Consider the following 24,097-nt stretch of genomic DNA (forward strand, 5'->3'; position numbering starts at 1 on the left):
GGACTAATTTGGTGAACTAATGGATTTGGTGAACTATGGATTACCTTCAGTGTTTTTAAAGGATAAGTTGCATTGATTTATACATCTATGTCAAATCAGTCCCTTTTTATTTTCTGCAATTTTACTCAAATTTGTTAATATTTTGCTGGCCTACTATAAATAAGAGTAAATTATTTTCTCTTTATGCTCGGAAGCACCTCAAACTTAGATATTCCTTGACAATGTGAAATAATTTACTTATAAAATGATCAAATCTGTGTGTCTATTATCTGTTTATGTGCGTGATATTTTTGGATTAAAAAGATAGACTTTAAAAAACTAATATTCACCTTTCTAGAGTTAATGATCTGATCTGGTTCCTTATTTCTTATTGGGAAGTTTAGTTATTTGTATTTTCTGGTGAGTTTTTTTACTCAGATTTTACATTTACCTGTCTAATAAAGAAATCTGTGCTTGTAATTATTTCTTCTCTCTCACTTCTAATAATTTGCATTTGTGCTTTTTTATTGTAATCCTGTGGAAAGCAGTATCCTCCTCTGGACACCTCCTTTGCTTTTTGCAATACTGGGAAAGTTGGCAGAGACCTACACTTGTGGTATTGAAGAGAGAACTTAAACAGGGGCTAGCAGCAGCTGCTGATGAGGTGATATTCCACTGCTGTGAGACTGTCAAGGATGCTAGTGCCAGCTGGGTGTTGGGAATACTGGATATGTCTCAGAGTAGGAGAATAAGTGGTCCAGAAATAATTAACTCTGAAGCCCTGCTTTGTGAGCTAGGTCTGACTTTTCATTCTCCAAGACGAAACCAGCAGTTGAGCAATTCAAAAGCCTAATTAGTGGACCAATGTGGACAGTCTTAAGGAGTCGTAGGTAAATATTTAGGAAGATTACCTGGGAGAAAAGCTGTCCTTTATGGCTTTTAGGTGGAGACTCAAAATCGTTATAATTTTAGTATTAAAAGATACATTGTTGTCTCACGCTAAGGTCACAACATTTGTGTAGAATAAGCCTCTATCATTCTCTACCATTTTCTTCCCCATCCCAGCTTTTTAAAAAAATTTCCTTTTATTTACTTATTTGTTTGTTTATTTATTTATTGAGACAGTGTCTCACTCTGTCACCCAGGCTGGGGTGCAGTGGCTTGATCTCTACTCACTGCAACTTTAACCTCCTGGGCTCAAGTGATCCTCTCACTTCAGCCTCCCAAGGAGCTGAAACTACAGGCACGTACCACTACACCCGGCCAAGTTTTGTATTTTATGTAGAGATGAGGTTTCACCATTTTCCCCATCCTGCTCTGGAACTCCTGGGCTTGAGCAATCTGCCTACCTTAGCCTCCCAAAGTGCTAAGATTACAGGTGTGAGCCACTGACGCAGGCTTTCTCTCTTTTCATTGTTTTAAAGATCCTTCATATGCTATTCTGTTCTACTTTCCCCTGCAAGGACAAGATTTCCAGTGTTTCATAGCACTCACCTTCCCAGAAGTGAGAAATTGCATCCTGGGGTACACAGCCCATTCTTCACTGGGTATGTTCTGATGTCACAGAGGCACCTCAAATTCAGTAAGTCCCAAGTTAAACTGATCATCCTCCCCTCATACTATCTATGCCTATTTTCTTTATTTTCATTTGCTGTCAATATTCATTCATCTTCAAGTCAGAGCCTGAGAGTCCACCTAATTTTTTTGGTTTTCCTCATCTTTCACATGAAATACTGTTTGTTCCTTTTATTTCCCCTCATTGTTTTGAATAACTTTCTCCCTCTCCACACCTACCCCACTATCCTAGTTCAGACTTTCGTGGTCTTCTTGGATTTTCTTCAGTGACATCTTATACATTGGATATAACTTAAACCAGGTGCAATAGACCAGGGAAACCTACTAGGTCCAGCTAAGTATCTAAGGAAAGTAGCTGTGTGTAATCCATTTCCAGGTACATGAGCCTGAATGGTGGGTACTCCCTTCCTTTAGCGTGGCAGCATTTTTATTGCTTGCCCTCATTTTCTTGTTCTTTGTTTCAGAACCTACTTGGTTCTCTGACAACAAATTGAATTAACTCAGCCACAGTGGCTTAGAAAGAAAGGATCAAGATCAAGTAGATGTAAGATTGGCAAAGAGCACAGTTTGGTGATACACTGTTGGCATGGGTGTAGTAAAGCAGGTGTGCATCCATTACTTGTAGGAGGTTAAGGTGGTGAGAACTCTTTGGAAGGTGATTTAGCAATGGCTATTAATATAAAATGAACTTACTCACTGAACCAGTAATTTCATTTCTCGGCATTATCCTGCAGATATATTTACGCTTGTACACAAAGATGTATACACACTTAAGTAATCACTGCAGAATAGTTTACAGTAACAGAAAACCAGAACCAACATAAATGATCATCAAAGGTGTAATGAGTAAGTCGAGTGTATTCCAATCACACAATAGAACAGCATGCAATAAAATTAAGTAGATAAGTATAAGAAAAAATCGCTAAGATTTTGTGATTAAAAAGGCACAGATACATACAGTATGTTATTATTTGTATAAAAATTCCATACACATATACATGTGTTCTTGTATATATATAGACTAAACCTAAATGTGTATATGCAAAAAATATACTGGTGCTAATCTATGGGCTGGAAACTAGAGACCCTGGGGTTTGAGATTTACTTTTAACTGTATACTTTTTATACTGTATAGTTTTTTGATCATGTGCTTGTATTAAAATTATTTTAAATTGGCATAAAACAAAACACGAATAAAGACCAAGTGGTGTTAATATATGTAGTTCAATATGTAAGAAATAGCTGCACATGTAAAATGATATATATCTATGCTTTCTCCTCACATGGGAAGTAACATATACAAACAGATATACAAATATATTGTATATGTAAGTAGTTATAAGTACATGTATATTTGTATAAATGAAAAATGGTTTGTTCAGTCAACTTTAAAAAAACACCTAGCCATCCTAACTTACACCAAGTATATTTTCATAATGTATTCAAGATGTTGTTTAATCTTATAAGCATAAGTTTAATTTTCAAAAAGAGATGTACAAAGTAATGTCTGCATAGCTAATGCTTCAGATTCAGCTTCTGTCCTGGAAAGTTTTGACTTTGATAAATACGTTCTCAGAAAGACAAATGAAAAAAGAAAGCATATATTTAAGTATTAAGAACTTAAGTCTGCCACTTAATTGCTAAGATGATGAACACATTTTATTTATTTTTCTGCAACACATCACATACTGGGTCCAGAATTATCCATGTATACAGTAATAAAAAATCAACACCACCTACTCTGAGCACAACTGCCACAACTGGCTTTTCACTGTAAATAGCTACCTGAATTTAAAGGGATGTTTACCCCATATACCCCAAAAAATACCTCCCTGATTGCCCTACCACATATATAGACCACAATTGAGTAGTTCTGAAAATCTGTAGCATAGAAAAGCAGGCCATAATACAGCGGCTTTAAATAAGAACACGGAGGGCCTGAGGATAGTAAAGTTTTACTGAATAACCAAAATTGTTGATTAATAGTATGAACAACATTGTAAGATTTCTAACTAACAGAACATATTTTTAAAGCATTTTACACATCAACACTATACAAACAACAGACATTGAGTTTCCAACATCCAAATGAATCACGCCCTAGAATGGTGTGTGCCACACTCTAGAATGGCGGCAATCTAGAACCTGAACTGCATTTTCTAATTAGAGTAAGGCTATAAATGATGGGTAGTTCCTCAAAACAACCCCAAAGATGCTTTGTAGCTCACATTTCCCCAAAACACCACACATCTAACATGTGTAAAAGATCTGGACACTATTGCAATATTGATAAAACTAACGTACTGAATAGTAGTGAAGACTATGACTACATCAACCTAAAGAAGGAAGGTATGTGAATCACCGAAAGACAAAACACAAATAAGGTTTAGCCAAAACTCTTTGAATGAGAAGGCAAAAATATACTGCTGTTGGGAAACGTGAATGAGAGTTTTAAAGCCAAAGTTTAGACTGCCGAAAGGACCACTTGTGCTCTCTCACTCCCACTGGCTTGCTCCCACTCTCTCTCTTTCTTTCTCTGCCTAATACACGAAGCACACGTAAGCTGGACTGGTTCCACCTGGAAGACAAAAGCCACACAAAGTTAAAAGCACAAATGCAGCATGAAGAAGGAGTCAGGCGGAACTGAAAGGTAAACCTGTGCACTTTGAGAACAAGGCGTCCATCCCTTAGCTCCAGAGGCCTGCATAGTTCCCATGCAGGCCTGAAGGGAGAGGCCCCCCAGCCACAAAGAGCTTCATCTCCGGCCAGTTGTAGCAGTGGGTGTAGAGCGCATTGGGGAACTCTTCCATGCCACCAAAGTAGTTCACCCAGACGTCATCCTGGTTGAGCCAGCCTCTGCCACAGGCAAGCTTGAGCTTCCTCCCTGCGGGCCCCGGCATGGAGTCCAGGCTGGCAGAGGCCCTCTCCTCCAGGAACTTCTGGGCGCGGATGTCATAGAAGAGCAGGGAGCCATGGCCGGTGCCCACAGTGATGATGTGCTGGTAGAAGCTCAGCGACCGCACGCCTGTGCCACCCTCTCGAGAGCACAGGGGCCGGATGTTCTGCTGGCGCTGGCGCGGATCCAGGAAGGAGACATGGGACTGGGAGCCCACAGCGTACAGAGACAACTCATCACAGTAGGTCAGGCACACATTCTCTCGGCAGTAGGGCAGCCTGATGGACAGGAGCCTGGATAGTGTGCTCCGGGCTTTCCACAGGTGGAAGTAGCCGTCCAAGGACACCGCTCCCAGCTCCTGGTTCTTGCCGCTGAAGGCCAGGGCCCGCACCTTGCGGTTACTGGGGTTGGTGCTGGCCCTGGGGATGGCCTCCACATCCCTCGGACGGATGTGGGCATATACGGGGAGACCCACCTCGCTGTGCCAGGCAATGCTGCCATTAAACATGTCTGGGTCCATCCGCCACAGAGCCACGGTGCCGTCGCGGGAGCCGCTCACGGCTACAGTGTCACTCAGCCAGGCGACGGCGAAGATCCAGTCCTTGTGGCCATGGCGGTCGCCCAGGCACAGGGGATCCAGGGTGGGCAGCTGGTAGATGGCCAGGCTGTTGGGGTTTTCGCCGCCGGTGGCCAGAAGCGTCTTGGAGGGATTCAGCTCGATGGCATGGATGCCGCAGCCCTGTTGGGCCTGGGCCAGCCCGGCCTCCTTGTCCCGCATGAGGGGGATGCGCGTGATGTGGCCTGACTGCACGTCCACCACAAAGAGCGTATTACACTTGGTGCCGCACACCACCTGCCTGGCGTTCAGCCACTGTGACGCGAACACCTTGTTGAGGGTGCCCAGGTCCAGCTGGCGCTCCGTCAGCAGCTCGGGCAGCCTCTGGACGGCGTAGCCCCGCAGCTCGCCCTCGAAGCCCTGGAGCCCGGCTGGGCCCCGCGCTCCTACCTCCCGGCCCTTCAGATAGTGCACCAGCCTGCGACGCGTCGCCGGCCGCTTCTGCTTCTTGGGTAGCAGAGGCCCCTCTCCGTCCGCCGCCGCTAAACCCTGCGACGACGAGCTCCCGGCTCCCGCCTCGACCGCGGGCGCTTTCCGTTTCCTGCTACCTGTTTGCTGCTGGGCCATGGTGGGCGGCGGGCGATCTGCTGCAGCTGCGGCGGCGGCGGCGGCGGCGGCGGCCCGGCGGCGGTGGCGGCGCGTGGCACCCGTGTTGGCCGTGGCGGCGGTGGTGGGGATGGCTGCGCTTCCGCGTCAGCCGAGAGCTCAGGATCTCTAAGACCAAGAAGCTGGTGCGATCGCGGGCGCCCAGACTTCAGTCTGAGGCTCGGCGGCGGCGGCGGCGGCGGCGGCAGCGGTGGACCTGGCCAGAGATGCGCGGCCTGACGTAGGAGAACCCGGGCGAAGCGCGGCGGCAAGGGCAGCAGTGGCGGTGCAGACCTAGGCGAGAGCGGGAAGAGTGTCTGTCTGGATGGCTGCGGGAGCGAAGTCAGTGTGGGGGGAGGACGACGCTGGGGCTCGAGTGTGAAGGGCGGAGGCAGTGGGAGGAGCTGCTGGGCTGGCGTGGGGTGCCTGCCGGGTAGCGGAGGCCGCGCGGGGTGGAGGCTGGAAGGGGGTGGAGGGGAGAAGGGGGTAGCGGAGCTGCAGGGGCAGAGTCGCGGAGGGCCAGCACCCAAGGTACCCAGTATCAGACATGCGTTGTTTCGCTACCCTCAGGACAACGGCTAACTATCCTTCTTAAAATCCCTACTTCAATAAAATCTGAAACCTAAGATATAATCAAGCACGGGGCTAGAAGGAGGCCGAGCCACGGTCTGCCTGGAGAAACCAGTGTGTGCTTGGTGTAATCTTGGGACGCCCCTCGCTTAGATTAGACATTGAATTTGGCAAGGGATCGGGTGCGGGGATAGGGGGTGGGGTTCAGCAGCGTCAGGGAGACCTCTACCCTCATGTCAGACCTGCAGCTTCTCCAGTTTCAGCTCCTGGGTTGATGTCTTAAACAGTTTCCACCAAATAATTTTTTCCCCTTCTCAAACTGAAGTCTTTGAGCACCTGAATCCCTGAGGGGTGCGTTCCAAATGCAGTTTCCTAGGCCCTGCTTTCCACCCGGGTGGTATCAGGGACCCTTTAGTCAGAAAGCAGCCTCAGGAGCATCCAGGGCTGCAGTGATGATAGGGGTGGAGACATGGGGGTGAGGGGTGAAGAGAAGGGTTTTTCTCTAAGGCATTGAGTTCTTTCGAACTCAGCCCAGGGCGGGTGGAGTGAAGGGGAAGAGGTCCAGGAGAGGGGTACCTCCCTCTCTCTCCTGGGAGGGAAAGGTCAGCCCAAACCTTCAGTCACAGGAATCTTGGCAGAGCCCTGTCTTGGTGTGGGGCCCCCCTTGGGCATTGGTACAGTACTCAGAGAAATGCACAGGATTTCCACAGGCACAGATGATAAAGAACTTTGCAAAGTGGCTAAATGGCAAAATGGTGAGAGTGTGGATATTCAAAGCATGAGTTTGGCAGTCTGAGAAGTTACATGATCCACACCTGCTCTAAAGCTTTAGGGCAGTCAATCCTAAAGCAAGCCCCCAATTCCACAGTAATACATTGCACTGAAATACTGGTGGCTGATACCAGGTCTGCACAGGCCCCAATCGTCCTCCACAAAAAAAGTCTTTGTTAAGCGTGTTTGCAGAAGTCAGGTGGTGAGTTAACTGTCCTTGATCAGAGATCATGAAAACTACTTTGTTGCTGTTTACCCGCCCATTCTCCCTGCTCTTTTTACAAACTTATCTCAAAGCCCAGAAACTCCAAATGCACCATGGATCCTTCACATCACTCCAGTCCAACCGTTGCAACCTTAGTGCCCATCCTCCCCTTCTCTGCCTCAATATTCCTACTCTTCTCTGCCTCAATATTCCTACCCATGTTTAGTGCTGTATCAAGGGGAGGGTGAGGGTGACGGATTGGGAGTAACCTGACAATGAAAAAAATGCTGACGATTTCATAATTGGAAGTGACATTACTAGAGAAAAACTGATCACAAATTTCTTTAACCTAACCTATATCTTAAGGCTTTCTTTTCATTTCTAAAAAATCTTAACTTAGAAAACTTGATGTTATATAAGACTTCATGGCATATTTTTTACTGTTGCGGTAAATAAAAGAGGCTCAAAATCGTAGGCTATTATCAGACTAGTTGGTCATATATAACATGTGTATAACAAATTGGCTGAAATATGTATGTGTGTATATATATGTGTATGTATATATGGGTTTTTCTCCACATAAACATTTTTTAAATTTGTGCAAATATATGGAGTACACGAGGAATTTTGTTACATGTATATATGCCTAGTGATCAGGTCAGAGTGTACAATACGTTTCTGTTAAGTATAGTCACCCTTTCCTGCTATCCAACATTGAGTTTATTCCTTCAGTCTTAATTGTATGCCTGTACCCTTTAACCCTTTCTCTTCATCCCCCTCTCTCCCCACTACCCTTCCCAGTTTCCGTTATCTATCTTTCCACTCTCTACCTGCCTATGATCACATTTTTTAGCTCCCATATATAAGTGAAAATATGGAATATTTGTCTTTTTGTGCCTAGCTTATTTCATTTAAGGTAATGATTTACAGTTTCATCCATGTTGCTGCAAATGACATGATTTCTTTCTTTTATGGTTTAGTATTACATTGTGCATAAATACCACATTTGTAAAAGTAAATAATGCTTATAACAGCTATTATTTATTGAAAACTTATTCATATCATGGGCTGGAGGGATGTGTTAAATGCTTCAAATGCTAAATACTTTATGTACGTTTTGTATCACAATAACTTTATAAGGTAGGTTCTATTTTTGTTGCCCTGTTTTAAAACGAGGGAAATTGAGTCTCAGTAAAGGTAGTGACTCCCCCATTGTCACACAGCTAGTAAGTGATAAAGTCAAGATGTGAATCTCTGTGTGACTCTAATACTTTCATGACTTAAGACTACTTTATATTATTCAACAAACTTTTTTTGTTTCCTTCTCTTAAAAACCATGTAAACTACCTCTATTGTTGAAATTTTATACGCAATGTCTTCCACGCTTCTTAAAGATAACTGGAAGTGATAAATAAATAAATACTGAATGCAAATGATGTACAACATTGTCCATATTATATTTAAAGGCAAATATATCTTCTCTGGGACCTATTTTTTACACATTTCTTTTAATTAATACTTATGAGGTGCAGTAATATGTATTCGCAAGTTTTTTTATGTTTGGTAAAAACATCCACATAAATCTCCACTTTTTGTTAATATAAATATGTAATATTTAAATATAATAATATGTTTGTAGGGAGTGGTCAGATTACTATCACGTATTGATAAATGAGTTAGGTTAAGTTCCTCTGGAATATTATACCTGAAACACATTTCTTTTATGCTAGGCTTTCAAATTTCTCTAAGCTCTTTAAAGCTGTACAAACAACTTCCAGACCAAAGGCAAGATATATTGAGAGATGAACAGTTTTGTATATGAACTTGCAATTTTGAACTTACTTTGCATCTAGTTACTTCCATGTTCAGGAAAATACAATATCTGCTAATATATAACATCATAAATAGTGCATTTATTGTTGAAACAGTAGCTGTAATGGCATGTGATAAAAATGTCAGGTATCTGCATAGTTTTCTGAGTGTTGGGATCCCAATAAGGTGCTTCTGTTACCTCTGAGGGCTGCTGTCTATGTGAGTATGAATATCTTCTCAGTCCTTACTGAGATATTGCTGTGTTTATTATAGGTTTTTGCTTTGTATTAGACTAGCCTGTCTCCCTACCCTAGATTCCCCTCCATTGAATGGGGTCTTATATGAATGGCTTCAGGACACTGTCTCATGCTGTCCTCTAATTACTTAATGTGTTTAAATTTTGTTTTCCCAATCAGATTGAAGGTCTTCAAAAGGTTACATGTTTCCTACTTATTTTGCACCATCACACCATCCTAGGTAAGTAGTAAATGGTTTATAAAAACTTGGGATTGACTTGTTGATAGTAAAGAGAGAAAAGAAATTGAAATATCCAACAAGTAGAAGATATTTTGAAATTAAATTACTTGAAGTGGAGAAAGTAAGGGACTTGAATTGAATTGTAATAATGCCACATAACTTGTTTGAATTTACATAGATATCTATGCAGACCTATTTTGACCTACATATCTATATATACATAATTTCAAACAAGTTATGTTGTATTATTATCTCTATTTATCTATTTACATTTATATTTATATGTGTTTCCTTGAACCATTGGATGATTTCATCAACTGTGTCTGTCCACTTTTCTAATCTATGAATGAGAAAATGAGATGTCTAGCCAATAACCAAAATAGATTACCAATTAAAAATTAAGGCAGAATATTTGTTACTTCCCTGTGGTATCATGAATATAAACTTGTTTCTAAATGTGTTTTAAATTATTTTTAAAGTGTTAGATTTTATGTCCAAAACTAAAATAGTCTCAGGAAAAAGATACTCAAAGTTGAGAAAAAGGTGGGGCAATAGTAAGATGGGTGGATCAGTAACAAGTCTGTTTGAATAAATTCTAAAAGTGGCTTTTATATAATCTACAGAAAAATAGATGTTACAAATAAGGCCTTACAAATTGCAGCATATTTTCAGATATAGAGGCATTTGTGTTCAGAAATGTGATCATATAGTTATTTCCAATATGTTGTATATAGATATGAAACAAAGATGCCCTTAAAAGTATATTGTGACATCTTTCTTACATTTGTATGTATAGCCTTTGCATTTTCTTTATCAGCAAGTATAAATATAAGACACCGAAAAAAGAAATATAGTTAGTTAAGCTTGTGTTAAAATAACATGCGATAATGACATGGTTACTTATACCAGACACAAGACAAAATATTCTTGAATTATTAAATTGAATAAATTTTCCCTTAATCTCTAATTATAACACAGTCATAACATTTTCAAGCTGTGACCTTCTCAAGTCTCTTAAGATAAGCAGCTATGAACCTGGTTTGTAGTCAGATTTTTCTTCCAAACTTCATGACGCAGAAAGTGATATAGATGACCCAGCAAGTTGTTTTGCCCTATGATGGCACAATTAAAGGCATATGCTATCAGATGGGGTAAGATAGGAAAGACTTATCACATTATTACATTTACTATAAACAGAATTAGAGGAAAGGAGGCAATTTTGACCACATGACCTCTTCTATGTCCTACTCCTCTCCATATTTTCTAAGAGGAAGGAGTGTGTCAGAGTCCAAGCTTGGGCTTTGTTTTATGAGAGGGTAGATTCAGTGCTAGTTATATGTTTTGTGGGAGACACTACAGTATAGTGGTTATGTGAATGGGCTCTGGACCCAGATAACATATTTTGAATTCTGGTTCTAGGGCTTGCTGGCCTTGGAACCGGGCCGGTTATAATATTCCCTTTGCAATTATTCCCAGATTTTTAAAATGGGGATAATAATAGCACTTATTCCATGGGGTTGTTTTGATGGCTAAATGAGTTAATACATATATAACAATAAGAATAGTGCCTGGCAGATTATAAAGCACTTAATACATTTCTTAAAACTACCTTCCCTCCTTTGCACTACTTAACTTTACACAGACAACTTGGTAGCTATGCTAATAGGGTTTTGTGAGTGTCCACTGTATTGTGAAACACATATAAACACCATTATGAAAACTGACACACATGGGGATAAATTATTTGTAGTAAGAGCTACTTGTCTATTCACATACAGCTCATCAATGTCTATTTTGTTGCCAACCTAAAGATGAATATTAGTATGGGAAGAATGTATTGTAAGAATAACTTCACCGCATGCTAGTAGATCACCAAGTGGAAGTTGTAAGGTTTATTTTTTGAAGCAGCCAGACTTGGGTTCCTTTTGCAAATAATTGCCGATATAAATATGTACCCAAAACAAAGAACTGATTTTTTCTTAGATTTAGAGCATTTCTTATCAGTTGATAGTTGTGAAATTGGATAGACTGAAAATAGGCCATAGATAATGCTCCGATATTAGCTAGGTACATAAAAGAAGACCTGGAGGGAGACTATGTCCATAAAATTGATTGAGAAATCATTCTATTCCATGCTCTGAAATGTTTTAACCAGATATATGTGCCTAGTTGCTATTTTCCCAACTTTCTATACCATCTTACTCCTAGCTTTCAATGCATAATATATGTCAAGGCATCTCAATTTTGTATCTCTATCCCAAACCTGTTTGTTCAACTTCCTACTTGACATCTTGGCTACCAAAACAGAACCTCAAATTCAGACTGTATAAGCTCAAGTTATTGATTTCAGCCCCCATATACTTGAGCTTATATAGTTCCCTGTTTTAATGAATAGTATCGCCATCCATCCAGCTGTACAGACCGGAGTCCTAGCAACTATCCTTGACACACATTTCTTATCTTCAGGTTCAATATTCCATCTTCTACCATTTCTCAAATTCATTTAATTCTTGGTATTTCCACAGCTACCATCCTTTCCCAAGCCACCTTCTTAAGTGATTTTCCTAAAACTACTCTTTTCCTCCTCCATTCAATTATCCAGGCTGTACCCAGAGTAATGCTCACAAAATACAGATCTGCCCATGTCACTAAAATGATTTTAAAAAGATAATGTTTTCCTGTTGTCTTAGGATAAAGACCAAAATCCTCAATGCAGCCTACCAGGCCCACCATGATACGTGACTTATGTTCTACAGCCACATGTCAATTTTTTCTCATTACTTTTTTGATCCAGCCACACTGGCCCTTTTTCATTTCCTCACTGATGTGAAATAACTTCATGCCTCAAATCCCTTTTGCATGCTGTTCTCTCTGCATGAAATGCTTTCTCCCTGTAGGTCTTTCCACCTTTTGCCCCCACAACCTCCCGCCGCTCACAGATATCTTAGCTTGTTAACTCCTTATCCTTCAGATTTTAGGTCAAGTATCACTTTCTTAGGGAAACACTTCTTGACCACCCAGAATACATCAGATCTCTGTTCCTCCTATTATACATGAGAGGATTCTCATAATGTTATTTAATGACATTTATCAGAAAGGAAATTTCGTAGTTATTCCTGTGATTCTTTGTTTAATGTCTATATCCACCAAACGTTTGAACAAACACTCCCCGAAGGCAAAAGTGATGTCCATTGTGCCCACTACTTATCTCCAGTGTCTAGCATGCCATAGAAATACTCAATTGATATTTGCTGAATAATTACTGAATGAAATTTTAAGGACCCTGATTTTTTGTTCAAATGGTACATCAAAACTCTTTACAGTATTTGACAAACAACCTCTTAATTTAACACCAGTTGAAAAGGATAATTTTGCTCCCTTACATTTTAAAGTTTGTTAAATTGTTTACTCTTCAGTTGTGATTTTCGTTGGATATATTCAAAATATAATATGCTCCATTTTTCCAAAAGGTTAACCCTGTATTCCTGCAAAAGTATGGATTGATTGATATGACAGACAGCTCCAGAAAAGATTTTGCAATTAGATTACAAGTACAATACTCTACTATCAACCACTGCTGTGTTATCTTTTAGCTATGAAAACATCTGCTCCAAATGACAGAAAGTTGCTTCCAGCTTTGGTCTATCATTATTGTTCTAAGGAAAAGCATCAGCCAAGACAGGGTAATATACGTTTAAAGTAGAACCTCAGCATTTAATGCTTCTCTAAAATGGGCATTTTGATTTCATGTAATAATGAGAAGACTGCAACAGTCCCCCCAAAAAAACATTGTTTCAAGTAGCATCGAATAGTTATATGTTAGCTGTCCTTGTCTTTAATATAAAACTTAATGGTCTGATATTACTTTCTGATAGATTGAATCTTCCTGTGCTGCTACTATGTACAAAAAGTTTAGTGGCTGTGCATATGTTGATGGCATGGTTTTACTGTCAAGAACTAGAGTAGCTTCATTAACAAACTAGTGTCAAGAATGGCTCAATATTTTTATGTGAAATCCTGAAGTCATTGTTTTCGCCAATTATCTTCCAAAATTCAGCTAGCCAATTCTAAATTACTTCTAGCAACATGGTAACTTACTTAGTTATTTTCACAGGCTGAGAACATTTTGTAACTAATGCATCATAGGAAAAACAGTGGGAATCTACTGTTTTGTATCAAACTTCACATGGGTTTTCTACCTTCCTGGAATGATCAATGATCATTTTGGGGGGCCAAATTCATCTATCCCATATTCTGTAAGAACTCAGGGGCCTGAGGGGAGCATTTGTCCAAGTACACAACAAGTAATCTAAATATGCTTCTTAAACCACAACTGGTTTTGCCTGCAGGTATTACCACATAGTACACTGGTGAGAAAGCAGGATGCCGTTTCATCTGGATGAGAATAATGGTCAAGCTTCCAAGCTTTCATAATGTAGAACCTTACCACATTATAGAACAGTAGTTGATAATGTGGGCTTTAAAAATAAATAAATAAGTATGTGTTCTCAGTTCTCAGGCAATCTTTGTCTCACTTAACCTACAGAAAAATTAGCTTTTTAATCTATTCCAATTTTATACAAGCAAATGCTTAGTAAATGATAGCTATTATTAGTATCTGGATTTTCCAAGCCTGTGGACCTACTCATAATTAACAATGTAGACTACCCTTCATTCTCATCAGAGAATGTAACCAAAATGCCTCTATCTGGGCATCCCTTTCCCCAGATTGTCCACCATCTCCTTGTTTGCCCAGCAAAGACATCCTCATCCTTCAAGTCTTATCTCAAACACTGCCTCCACTATGAGAACTTATTTGACTCTGACAGATAGGTTTAAGGGCATCTTCTTTTGTACAGTCTGTATATACTTCCCTTATAGCAATTAATATACTTCATTACAGTCACTGGCTTGTCTTATTTTAAACTAACTGCAAGCCCTTTTGAGGTAGAAATATTTTAAAAAATATATTTGGATCCTCAGACCTAGCACAGTGCCTGACATACACATAGCCCATACACACTGAGTGAACGAACACTCAATGAATGAATAAATGAATTTGGTTTCTATCAAAACCTCTTTTAATAAAATATAATATTTAGCATTTTGAAAGTGAATTCACATACTCTCAGTTTCATTATTGAATCACCTGAGGTCACCAGAAGACTTGATCGTAGGATCAGATAATATTAGCACTTGCTGAATCAGTTTCATTCACTTGCACTCTCATTTTATGCTTTAAGCAGTTATAAAAGGTCGTTAAAAATACTCCAACAGCTATATGAATATTTCTTCTGCATTTATTGTAAATGTGTTATGAAGGGCACTGATCATCATATTGCTCAATGTCCCTTTTATACAATGTCACTCAGCAAATTAATTTTATAATCTAATCCGAAAAAGCTTTTATCTCTTGTAATTATTATATTTCCTCCTTTCTGAATATGAGCTCTATATAGAAGTGCAAGCTATGAAGCCAGAAAGTCCTTGATTTGAACTTTGGCTCCACTTAGAGCTTCAGTTTTGTGACCCTGGACAAGACATTTTTTGAAACCTCAGTAACTTCATCTGTAAAATGAGGATTATAACTCCTACTCTCCATGATTGTATTGAACATAGATATAATATCAAAGTGACCACAAAGTTCTGGCACATAATATATGCTGAGTATACAGTAAAAATAATTTCTTTTTTTGACTTGGCTGCTGGGAAGCACAAAGACAAATATAATACTTAATCATAGCCACTATGTAAACTTTTACAATTTTTCTCTTTCTTCATTCTGGTTTTCATTATTTTGAATTTTATTCTTAAAAGTCCCTTTGAGTAGTTGTGGAAATAAGGCGAATAAAATTTGCAAATAGATTATTGTCTGTGAAATCTCTACAAAAATTATCACCTTAGAAAGCCTGAAGTCCTAATTATCATATGCAGGTGTAAAGTACTAGGGAATATTGAGATGTAAGGCACAGAGAAAAACATGTGATATTTCTGTAAGTTTATCCCTCTTTTGATCCCACAATATCATAAATATCACCATTAAAGATCGTTGTAGGGATTCCTCTCCCATCTGGATTATTGGGGTGTAAATCCACAGATATATATTAAAATATTATATTAACTTTGTATCATCAAAATAAATGGGATCAAAGATAGGAAATGTTTCCTAGAGGACAAAGACCTGAAGAAGAGAGTAAAAGAAGGGAAGAAAATGGTTAAAATATTTTAGAAGGAAAATGGGGAGGAACAGAGAACACTGACTTTGCCTATATCTCAATTTGTTTTAGGGAGACTTTATCATACTATTCTCTGAAATGTAACTTAAAGAAGAAACAGCTGCTTTACAATATGTGCTCTAACTAAAAAGACCAACTATGGAACATGTATTTGAATTGCTCACTGATATGATTACAAACAAAATGAAGAAAGGTGGGCTAGATGCTAAGACAAGTAGCTAGATGAGAATTCAGATGATTAATGATTGTATTTTCTCAACAAAGACTTATTAAATGCCTGTGATGTATTATGTAGGCATTAGAAAAAAGGAAATACAAAGATTAATAATACGTAAAGTCTTTGCCTTCAATGAATTGTCATTCTCTTATGACAAAAAGACAAAATGGAAAGACCTAGAGAGTAGGCCAAACTTATTCACCACACACTTATTAAATAAGTTCTATATGTCAGGACCTTTGCTAGCACATGTGGGCATATTACATGATTATATATTTTCTAAGTACATACTACATTATATATTATGCACATATAGTTGCATATATTTATGTTTATTATATATGTACATTTTATATTTTAATTATAACCTCCATTTGTTGATAACTTGTGCTGCACTACAGGTTTTACATATAGTATCTCTACTCTAAACAATAAACCACCATAATAGAGGGCATTCTTTTAACTTTACAGATTAAAACATTGAGATTTAATAAATCGAAATGTCTAATGAGTGGCAGGGCTCATATTAAAACCCAGGCCAGTGCCCTTTCCCCCATGACACTGTATCCACTACAATATTTTTTTCTCAGACTTTTGCCAATACTTAGGTAGGGGATGAGCAGGACATGAGGATGGGATCAAATAAGCCAATACACTATAGTCTCAGTGCCTGACCACTGAATGATTTGAATAGCTCCCCCAAATCTGAATGGGTGAATGGAAACCTCAGCCAAGACATGGTTTCCAGCCTTGTCCTGCCACCATCTTGCTAGATGTGGTAGGCAGCCTCTACGATGGTCTCCAATGATTCCTGCCTTCTGGTGTTAATGCCCTTATTTAAGTAATCTCCTTCCCTTTTGTGTAGGTTAGACTAGTGACTTTAATCAATAGGATATGAAAAAAGTGATGGGATGTCACTTCTATGAGTAGGTTACAAAAGACTGTGACATCCATTGTGCTTTCTGTCTCTTGTTTTCTCACTGGCTTACTCTGAGATAAACCACCTTCCATGTTATAAGTTGCCTTACGTAGAGACTCAGATGGTAAAGAAATGATGTCAGCGAGTAGTCAGCAAGGACCTCAGGCCTGCCTGTGGTCACATCAGTGAGCTTGGAAGCCCCAGGTGACATCTTGGTTGCAGCCTGATGAAAAACCTTGAGCCGCAGTTTCCCATATAAGCTGTGCCTCAATTTTCTGATCAACAAAACTGTGAGATAATAAATATTTGTTTTTGTCAGCCACTATGTTTTGGGGTAATTTGCTCCACAACAGTAAATAACATATACACCAGGAAAAAATATTTCCCAGATTTGTACAGAGTTGATTGTACCAAAATGATGACTAGAATGATGATGTAACACAGAGCAACAGCTACATGGATTGAGCTCTTGAGACATAAAACATTTACGGAGCATTGAATCAAGCACCAGACCTGTAATACATTATCTCAGTTATTTAAATCAACTCCATAGTAATACTACATTCCAGCCCATTTGGTTGATGAAGAAACTGATGCATGACAATTTACAAGTTTTCGCAGCCAGTGAAGTAGCAAAATTTTGATTTGAACTCAACAGTGTGACTCTAGAGTGAACATTCTAAAACAGCCGTGTCTCTACTGTGCTATACAGTCTCAGTTTATTGCCTATAGGTTTGATAAGGGATTCTCTCCTGGTCTTTTAAAAATTGGGTTACTAAAATAATTATCAAGTTTATAGATAAAATTAAACTGGGAATTATAATGAATATGAAATATAACAAAAATATCAATAGATTGGGGCAATGTTCAAAATTTAGCATGGTTACATTTAATGCAAATATGTGTTGTATCTGCATATTTAAAACATTTAAGAATAAAATAGAAGTGACATAGCTTTGCACTTAGAAACCCCTGTGGTCAAGTACTATGTGCTTAAATGGCTAGTATATATGAGGTATTTGATGAATATATGTTGAGTAAATGAATAAATCTCACAAAGCAGATTCAAACATCAGATGGGTCATTTGAGTTATATAAATTGTAAAGCTCTTTTTTACTCTGAAAGTCTGTGATTAAGAGTGTAACTGAAAAACGCAGGTATGTTACATATAATTGTAAATCCTGCTTTTAAGAATGTGAAGGCCACACTTGTAGCAGTAAAAAGAAAAAGGCATATCTTATCTAACAATTACCATATTACAAAACAGATGATGACTATTAATCAACACAGTATACAGAATCAAAAATCGTCAAAGTATGTTTTAATAAAGCATAAATTATTAGCTCAATTTTGGTAGTTTTGCAAATGGGCAGGCTATATAAAATAAGGAAACATTTTGTTCTGTTAAGTAAAATGATAGAAAAAGGTATAGATGAAAAGTTTTCTTATTTTTACTGGGTAGATGGTCTAGAAGCAGCAAGAAAAAAAATCAGAAAGAGATTTAACTTATTTAACCCTCATCAGTAAATATTGATGAACTCTGTCAAGATATTTAGAATCTATTAAGTGTGTAATAATATGCTAATTGTGTAGAGCATGTGAAAGAGTAACAAATAATGGCCTATGCTGTCAAAGAGCTTCTAATTATATCAGGATGATATGATGAAGTATGTTAACATTAAAAATAATTTTTAAAATTTATGATTATAATATTAAGTGCCAATATGTAGAGATATAAAGGAGACATAAAGTGTCTTATATGTGTAGGAGAGTAGAGAAGGTGATTACTTACTGCAGCCTGTGGCGTGGAGAGAAGAATTCATCAAGGATATGTGACCTTTTTGAACTCTGAAGTTTATTTGGATAATATGGGAAGCACAGTGGAGGAAAATATTCTAATTGAAGCAGAGTAATTGTGTTGTGGAAAAGTGGAAAATTGACTTGAAACTCAATAAATGTAAATGATAGTACTAATGATTTACTAACATTTAAAATTTTTCAACCTATTGAGTTGGTAAGTATTAACTACTAAAGCCTTATTCTGTGGTTGTAAAAAGATTTCCTAGGCAACTAGACTGACAGCTCTGACAGATTATACTGGTTATTTCAAAACCTTAACACCCTGCCTCTTTTTTGAACTGTGTATAAAGTTCTACTTCACACAGTGAATTGGAAAAGAACTATTAAGTGTTTAAAATTGGGTTCTGCCTCTTCTCTTTGTACAAATTGGCATGTATAAGAATAGAAAAAATGAACAAGGTAATAGTTGGAAACATATCATTGGTATCAAGAGACAAATCGAATTTTTTAATTTAAAATACTCTAAACTTTGAAACTGCAAAATCTTATGCACTTAAGTGAGCTATTTTTACTCTCTGGCATATAATTTCCCTCTTCTGTTCCTGCTGAGCTTCAGAGACAGGTCAAAATAAATTTACAGTGATAAAATTAAGGGCTTAAACATGCTGTTCTTGTGTATGTTCATAAAGGCTTTTCTTCTACCTACTTTATTTGCTATGGAGTTTCTAATACTCTTGACTTGGTTGGTAGCAAAGCCATTCTATCACATAAGGTACAAAATTGCCATTTTGAAAGCCTAATAACTTTCTAAAGTATTACATCAGAGACGATAGGGAATGAAATAATTTGTGGTTGTTAATGTCACTGAACATATGGAGTTAACCTATGCAAACGGAAACAACCCTCCTTTCTTCTTTAACTTTCCAGTCAAATAAAAACTTTTGCAAATTTTAGATGAAATCATGTTCTGAAATTTAAATCATATGCTTTCATTGGCATGGGAAAAACTACTGACCTCCTTTAAGTACATAAAAAAGGGTGCCTCATGTTATTTGAAGATATTTTGGGTTTGTTTTTTAATGTGAGCCCTATGTGAACAAGGAACCTTGCCTGAATGTGTTTTGAAAGTGGAGAGGGGTGCCAGATTCCAATTCTCCATTGGAGAGCTGGCAGGTTGCCCAACTCAATATTCATCTACTGAGCAGAAAAATATTGATGTTCACAGAAGAAAAGAAATATGCATTTTAAGGTGTAAATAAAATGTGTCACTTTGTAAGCATTTAAGGAGTAAGAGGAATGAGATATTCCAACTTATATTGACACATTGACACCAGCCATGGTCAAAAAGAAGATAGAATGTCATAAGGTTTACTTACCGTGTTTCGAATGTTACTACTAGAAGTATATAAAGACAAGTATTATTTAATTTTGCAAACAAAAGTGTATCTACCAACAAAACAGTCAAGTAAGATTAAAATATTTTATATTTACATTATATATATGCATATTATGTGTATATTACATTGTGTGTGTGTGAATAAATATGAGAGAGAGAAGACTTTTATTTGTCTTTTTCAGCTTTGTTTTTTTTTTATTATAGATTAATTTCATCCCCTCTGAAGTACTGACTCAGTGATTTGCAAAACTCAGAAAATAAAGGTAGGCAATTTCACAGAGTATTTTGTTTGCCTGACCAGATACACAGAGATGATTGGAACAAGTTAAAACTGTTAAATACATATAGTATCATAAGTCTCAATTATATTTCCTGCAATGTGTAAATTAGCCCAAGATGCCACATTGAGGTTCAACTACCCACAAACCCTTTAGACCTTGGCAATTAACAGTCTTGACAACACTGTGTCATTAAGCAAAACTGGGGCAGATGGTGACTCTCAGTATACATTCAATATGCAGCATGAATGAGTGAAAATATTGTAGCTCTTTGGGAGCATCTTTTACAGTCATATTGAGCTTTACTTGTCCATGAAGTTATTGTTTTTTCTTTTCATTTAATATTTTTAATTGATGTGTAATAATTGCACATATTTATGGGGTGCAAAGTGATATTTTAATGTGTATACAATGTATATGATCAATTTAGGGTAATTAACATATCCATCATCTCAAACGTTTATCATTTCTCTGTGTTGAGCACATTTCAAATCCTCTCTTTTAGATGTTTAAACATATACAATAAATTATTTTTAATTATAGTCAGGGCTATAGAACACTTAACTTATTTCTACTATCTAAACTATAATTTAGTATTTGTTAACCAACCTCTCAATATCTCCTCTTTCCATTCCCCTTTCCATCTTTTAACAGCAGTACTCCACTCGCCACATCTATAGGCACTTTTTTTTTTTTTTTTTTTTTTTTTTTGCTGCTACCTATAAGTGAATGCCTTTCTGTGCCTGGCTTATTTCATTCAACATAATGTCCTCCAGGCTTATCAATGTTTGCCCCAAATATCATTGTATTTGTATATCTTCTTTTGAGAAATGTCTCTTCAGATCATTTGCTCATTTTAAATCGGATTATTATTATTATTATTATTTTTGCTGTTGAGTTCCTTGTATATTCTGGATATTAAACCTTTGTCAGATGTATAGTTTGTAGATATTTTCTTCCATTCTATGGGTTGTCTCCTCACTCTGTTGATTTGAGAGCATTGAAAAGTGATTCTATTAACAAATATTTTTAAGTTGATATGGAACTTTAAAAATGATGCAGTGATTAGAGAATCCATAAAGTAAGTCCCTTCTCCTGTCTCATGAATGATTGAGCTAATTCAGCAGACATACACCTTTTTTTCTGTGTGCCCACCATTCTATGTGATGCTCAATAAATACTTCTTAAATAATGAATGAATGGATATTCTATTAGCTCCTTAAAGGAAGGAACCATGTCTTAAACATCTTTTGATCCTCAGAGACCAGAAGAATATTTGATACAAAGTAGACCATCAGCAAATGTTTAATCCACATGTATTCCAAAATAGAGAATAAATGTAAGAATATAACTTAAGCTTATCCTCCCTCATAAGCAAACCTCACACTCTGCAAAATACCTATTATCTTGAATTCTCAAATATCTGAGAAACTTCTTTTAGAGTTTAGCTATATGGTTAACATAACATTTCTATGTGAAATACAAAAATTGCAACAAAGGAAGCTTATAATACCCAAATAACTTATTTATTTATTTATCTATCTATTTTTTTACATAGCTAGGGAAAAAGCAAAGCCTTGGAGGGCAAGCAGACATTGGTTTAAATCCTGGCTACGTCCACCAAGCCATAAACTGTGCAATCTGAGGTAAATTATTAAACTTTTCTGAATCTCTTTCCTTACATATAAAATGCGGCTAATAATATCCATCTCAGATAATTAAATAAAAGATATAAAATTTCATTGTGTTATAAACCATTGGATAGAAGGCAGATAAAACAGTTTCTCAAATATTTTTTCTGAGTACTTTGCTTGATACTATCCATAATTTTGTGAGTATTGCTAAGATGTGCTTAACTAAAATTCAATTATCTGGAAAATCGATTTTACTTTTCTGTAAGAATGCCTATACCATTGTCTAGAGACAAATTATAAGTTCTGGGTTGGCACTATGTTTTAGTATTAAGATTATTGGGTTTGGAGGCAAAAGATCCATGTTAGAATCCTGGTTCTTCTACATCCTAGCTCTGTGACTTTGGATAAGTAACTTCATCTCTCTTGAGTTTTACATTCCACACCTTTAAAATAAGGATAGTAATACCTGCCTTACCTGCTTGTAAGGTTGTTCTGAGAAACAAATGAGATAATGGATGTGAAAATAGTTCGTAAAGTGCAAGCATCATGAGTCTGCTAAGTATTTTTATTATTGCTTTCTCTATGTTAGATTTGTCTTGGTAGTTACGTTAATTGATTTGTCAGAACTATTAGTGGTTAAGATAATTTACTGAGAATAATGACAAAAATTGCTTAGGAAACACATCATCAACAATGATAAATTTTTATTTCAGTCTCTACTACAGAAATGATACATGCCCTTAAAAATTATATATATATTTTTATTTCCAAAGTCTCAAGATAGGAACAAAAACAACTTCAATTAATGCAGCTTAATATGCATACTGCAAGGGTGGTAACACATAGTGAGATACTGGATTAAGAGAAACACTGTAACTGCAAATGTATCAGAGTGTTTCCCATTGACAATAAGGATTTTTCATGATTTCATCTGTTTCTTAGGCTAAGAAAGGCACTGAGTCAGATTTTCCCCTGCCATTAAACTTCTGTGTTAATATTTTGTTAAATGGAATTGTAGTAGTTCCAAAATGTCAATATAAATAGCTTACTCTCAGGGAGTAGACTTTCTACTGGGAGAATCTGGCTTGTTCATTCACAATAAGAATACTTCAAGAATTAACCATTAAAATTTTGCATGAAGCATTTATGCACATGTATAACCATTGAGAAATGTCATACATAATGTCTTCAAACTTCAGTGATTTGTAAAAAAATCAAAGTATTAGTTCAAAATGGTTGTCGAACCAAAGAACCTTAATTTTGCGTATTGTTTGGCATAAATTGCTAGCACAAAGCCTCAGTTCATACTAAAATTTGAAATGATATTTTGTTGCCAAGTAACATTTTTCTGATGACAGTTGCGTAAATGGTGGTGGTGGGGAGAAATGGAGTTTGCAAAGGGATGGAACATGGTTAGTAATAGAGACATTTAATCAGTAAACTCTTACAACGAATAATTGAAAAATAAATCTTTATCTGTTGTAATAAGACTCTATATGTAGATGTGGGATTTGTGTGGGTGACAGAAAGATTGAAATCACTGGAAGCTTTCAGCCATGAAGGAGTTGTACATTGTAAACATTCAAATCAAGATCTTTCATCCACGGCAAAATGGCTTGTTACTTTGCACAAAGAACAATAAACTAGCTCATAAGCAAAGTGAGTAATTTTTTAAAAACACACTACTGCATGTATAACAATCATCGCAACATATCTGTCAAGCACATCATGTATAAATACAAAGGGGATTTTAAAATAAATCTTTAAGCCAGAAAAGCAGGAGAAAACTATGATGGTGATTCAGTGGTCTTTGCCTTATACTTGGGAAGTCAAATGGGTCCAAGAAATAGGTAATAAGAAAGACTGAAAAAATTACCTTGTACAAATTACTGTCCTTGTGGTGAATATGCAAAATGAAAAATATTACTGAAAGATGACTGCATTTATTTACTGAGAGGAACAAAAAATTTGGGAGCTAGAATTTTTCAAAATCATTTTTCATCTTAATGAAGAGGCCTTGCTGATAATCAATATGTGACAGGCATACATTTTATTTTCTGTGGCTCTAAATGACTCACAGCTAATGGTACAAACGAAAATATATTTGATAAAACATGAGAATTTTCTTAC

General features: G+C 37.4%; 1 protein-coding gene across 1 annotated transcript; it reads right to left on the reverse strand.

Annotated features, from left to right (window-relative positions):
* Positions 1-3,139: 3,139 nt before the first annotated feature.
* On the reverse strand, positions 3,140-6,001 carry DCAF12L2 (DDB1 and CUL4 associated factor 12 like 2). The gene has a single exon (XM_055268947.1). It carries the CDS (start codon positions 5,631-5,633, stop codon positions 4,242-4,244), a length of 1,392 nt encoding a protein of 463 aa, XP_055124922.1. The 5' UTR covers positions 5,634-6,001; the 3' UTR covers positions 3,140-4,241.
* Between the last annotated feature and the right edge of the window lie 18,096 nt (positions 6,002-24,097).

The sequence above is a fragment of the Symphalangus syndactylus genome, chromosome X, assembly GCF_028878055.3.
Source record: "Symphalangus syndactylus isolate Jambi chromosome X, NHGRI_mSymSyn1-v2.1_pri, whole genome shotgun sequence".
Taxonomy (NCBI): domain Eukaryota; kingdom Metazoa; phylum Chordata; class Mammalia; order Primates; family Hylobatidae; genus Symphalangus; species Symphalangus syndactylus.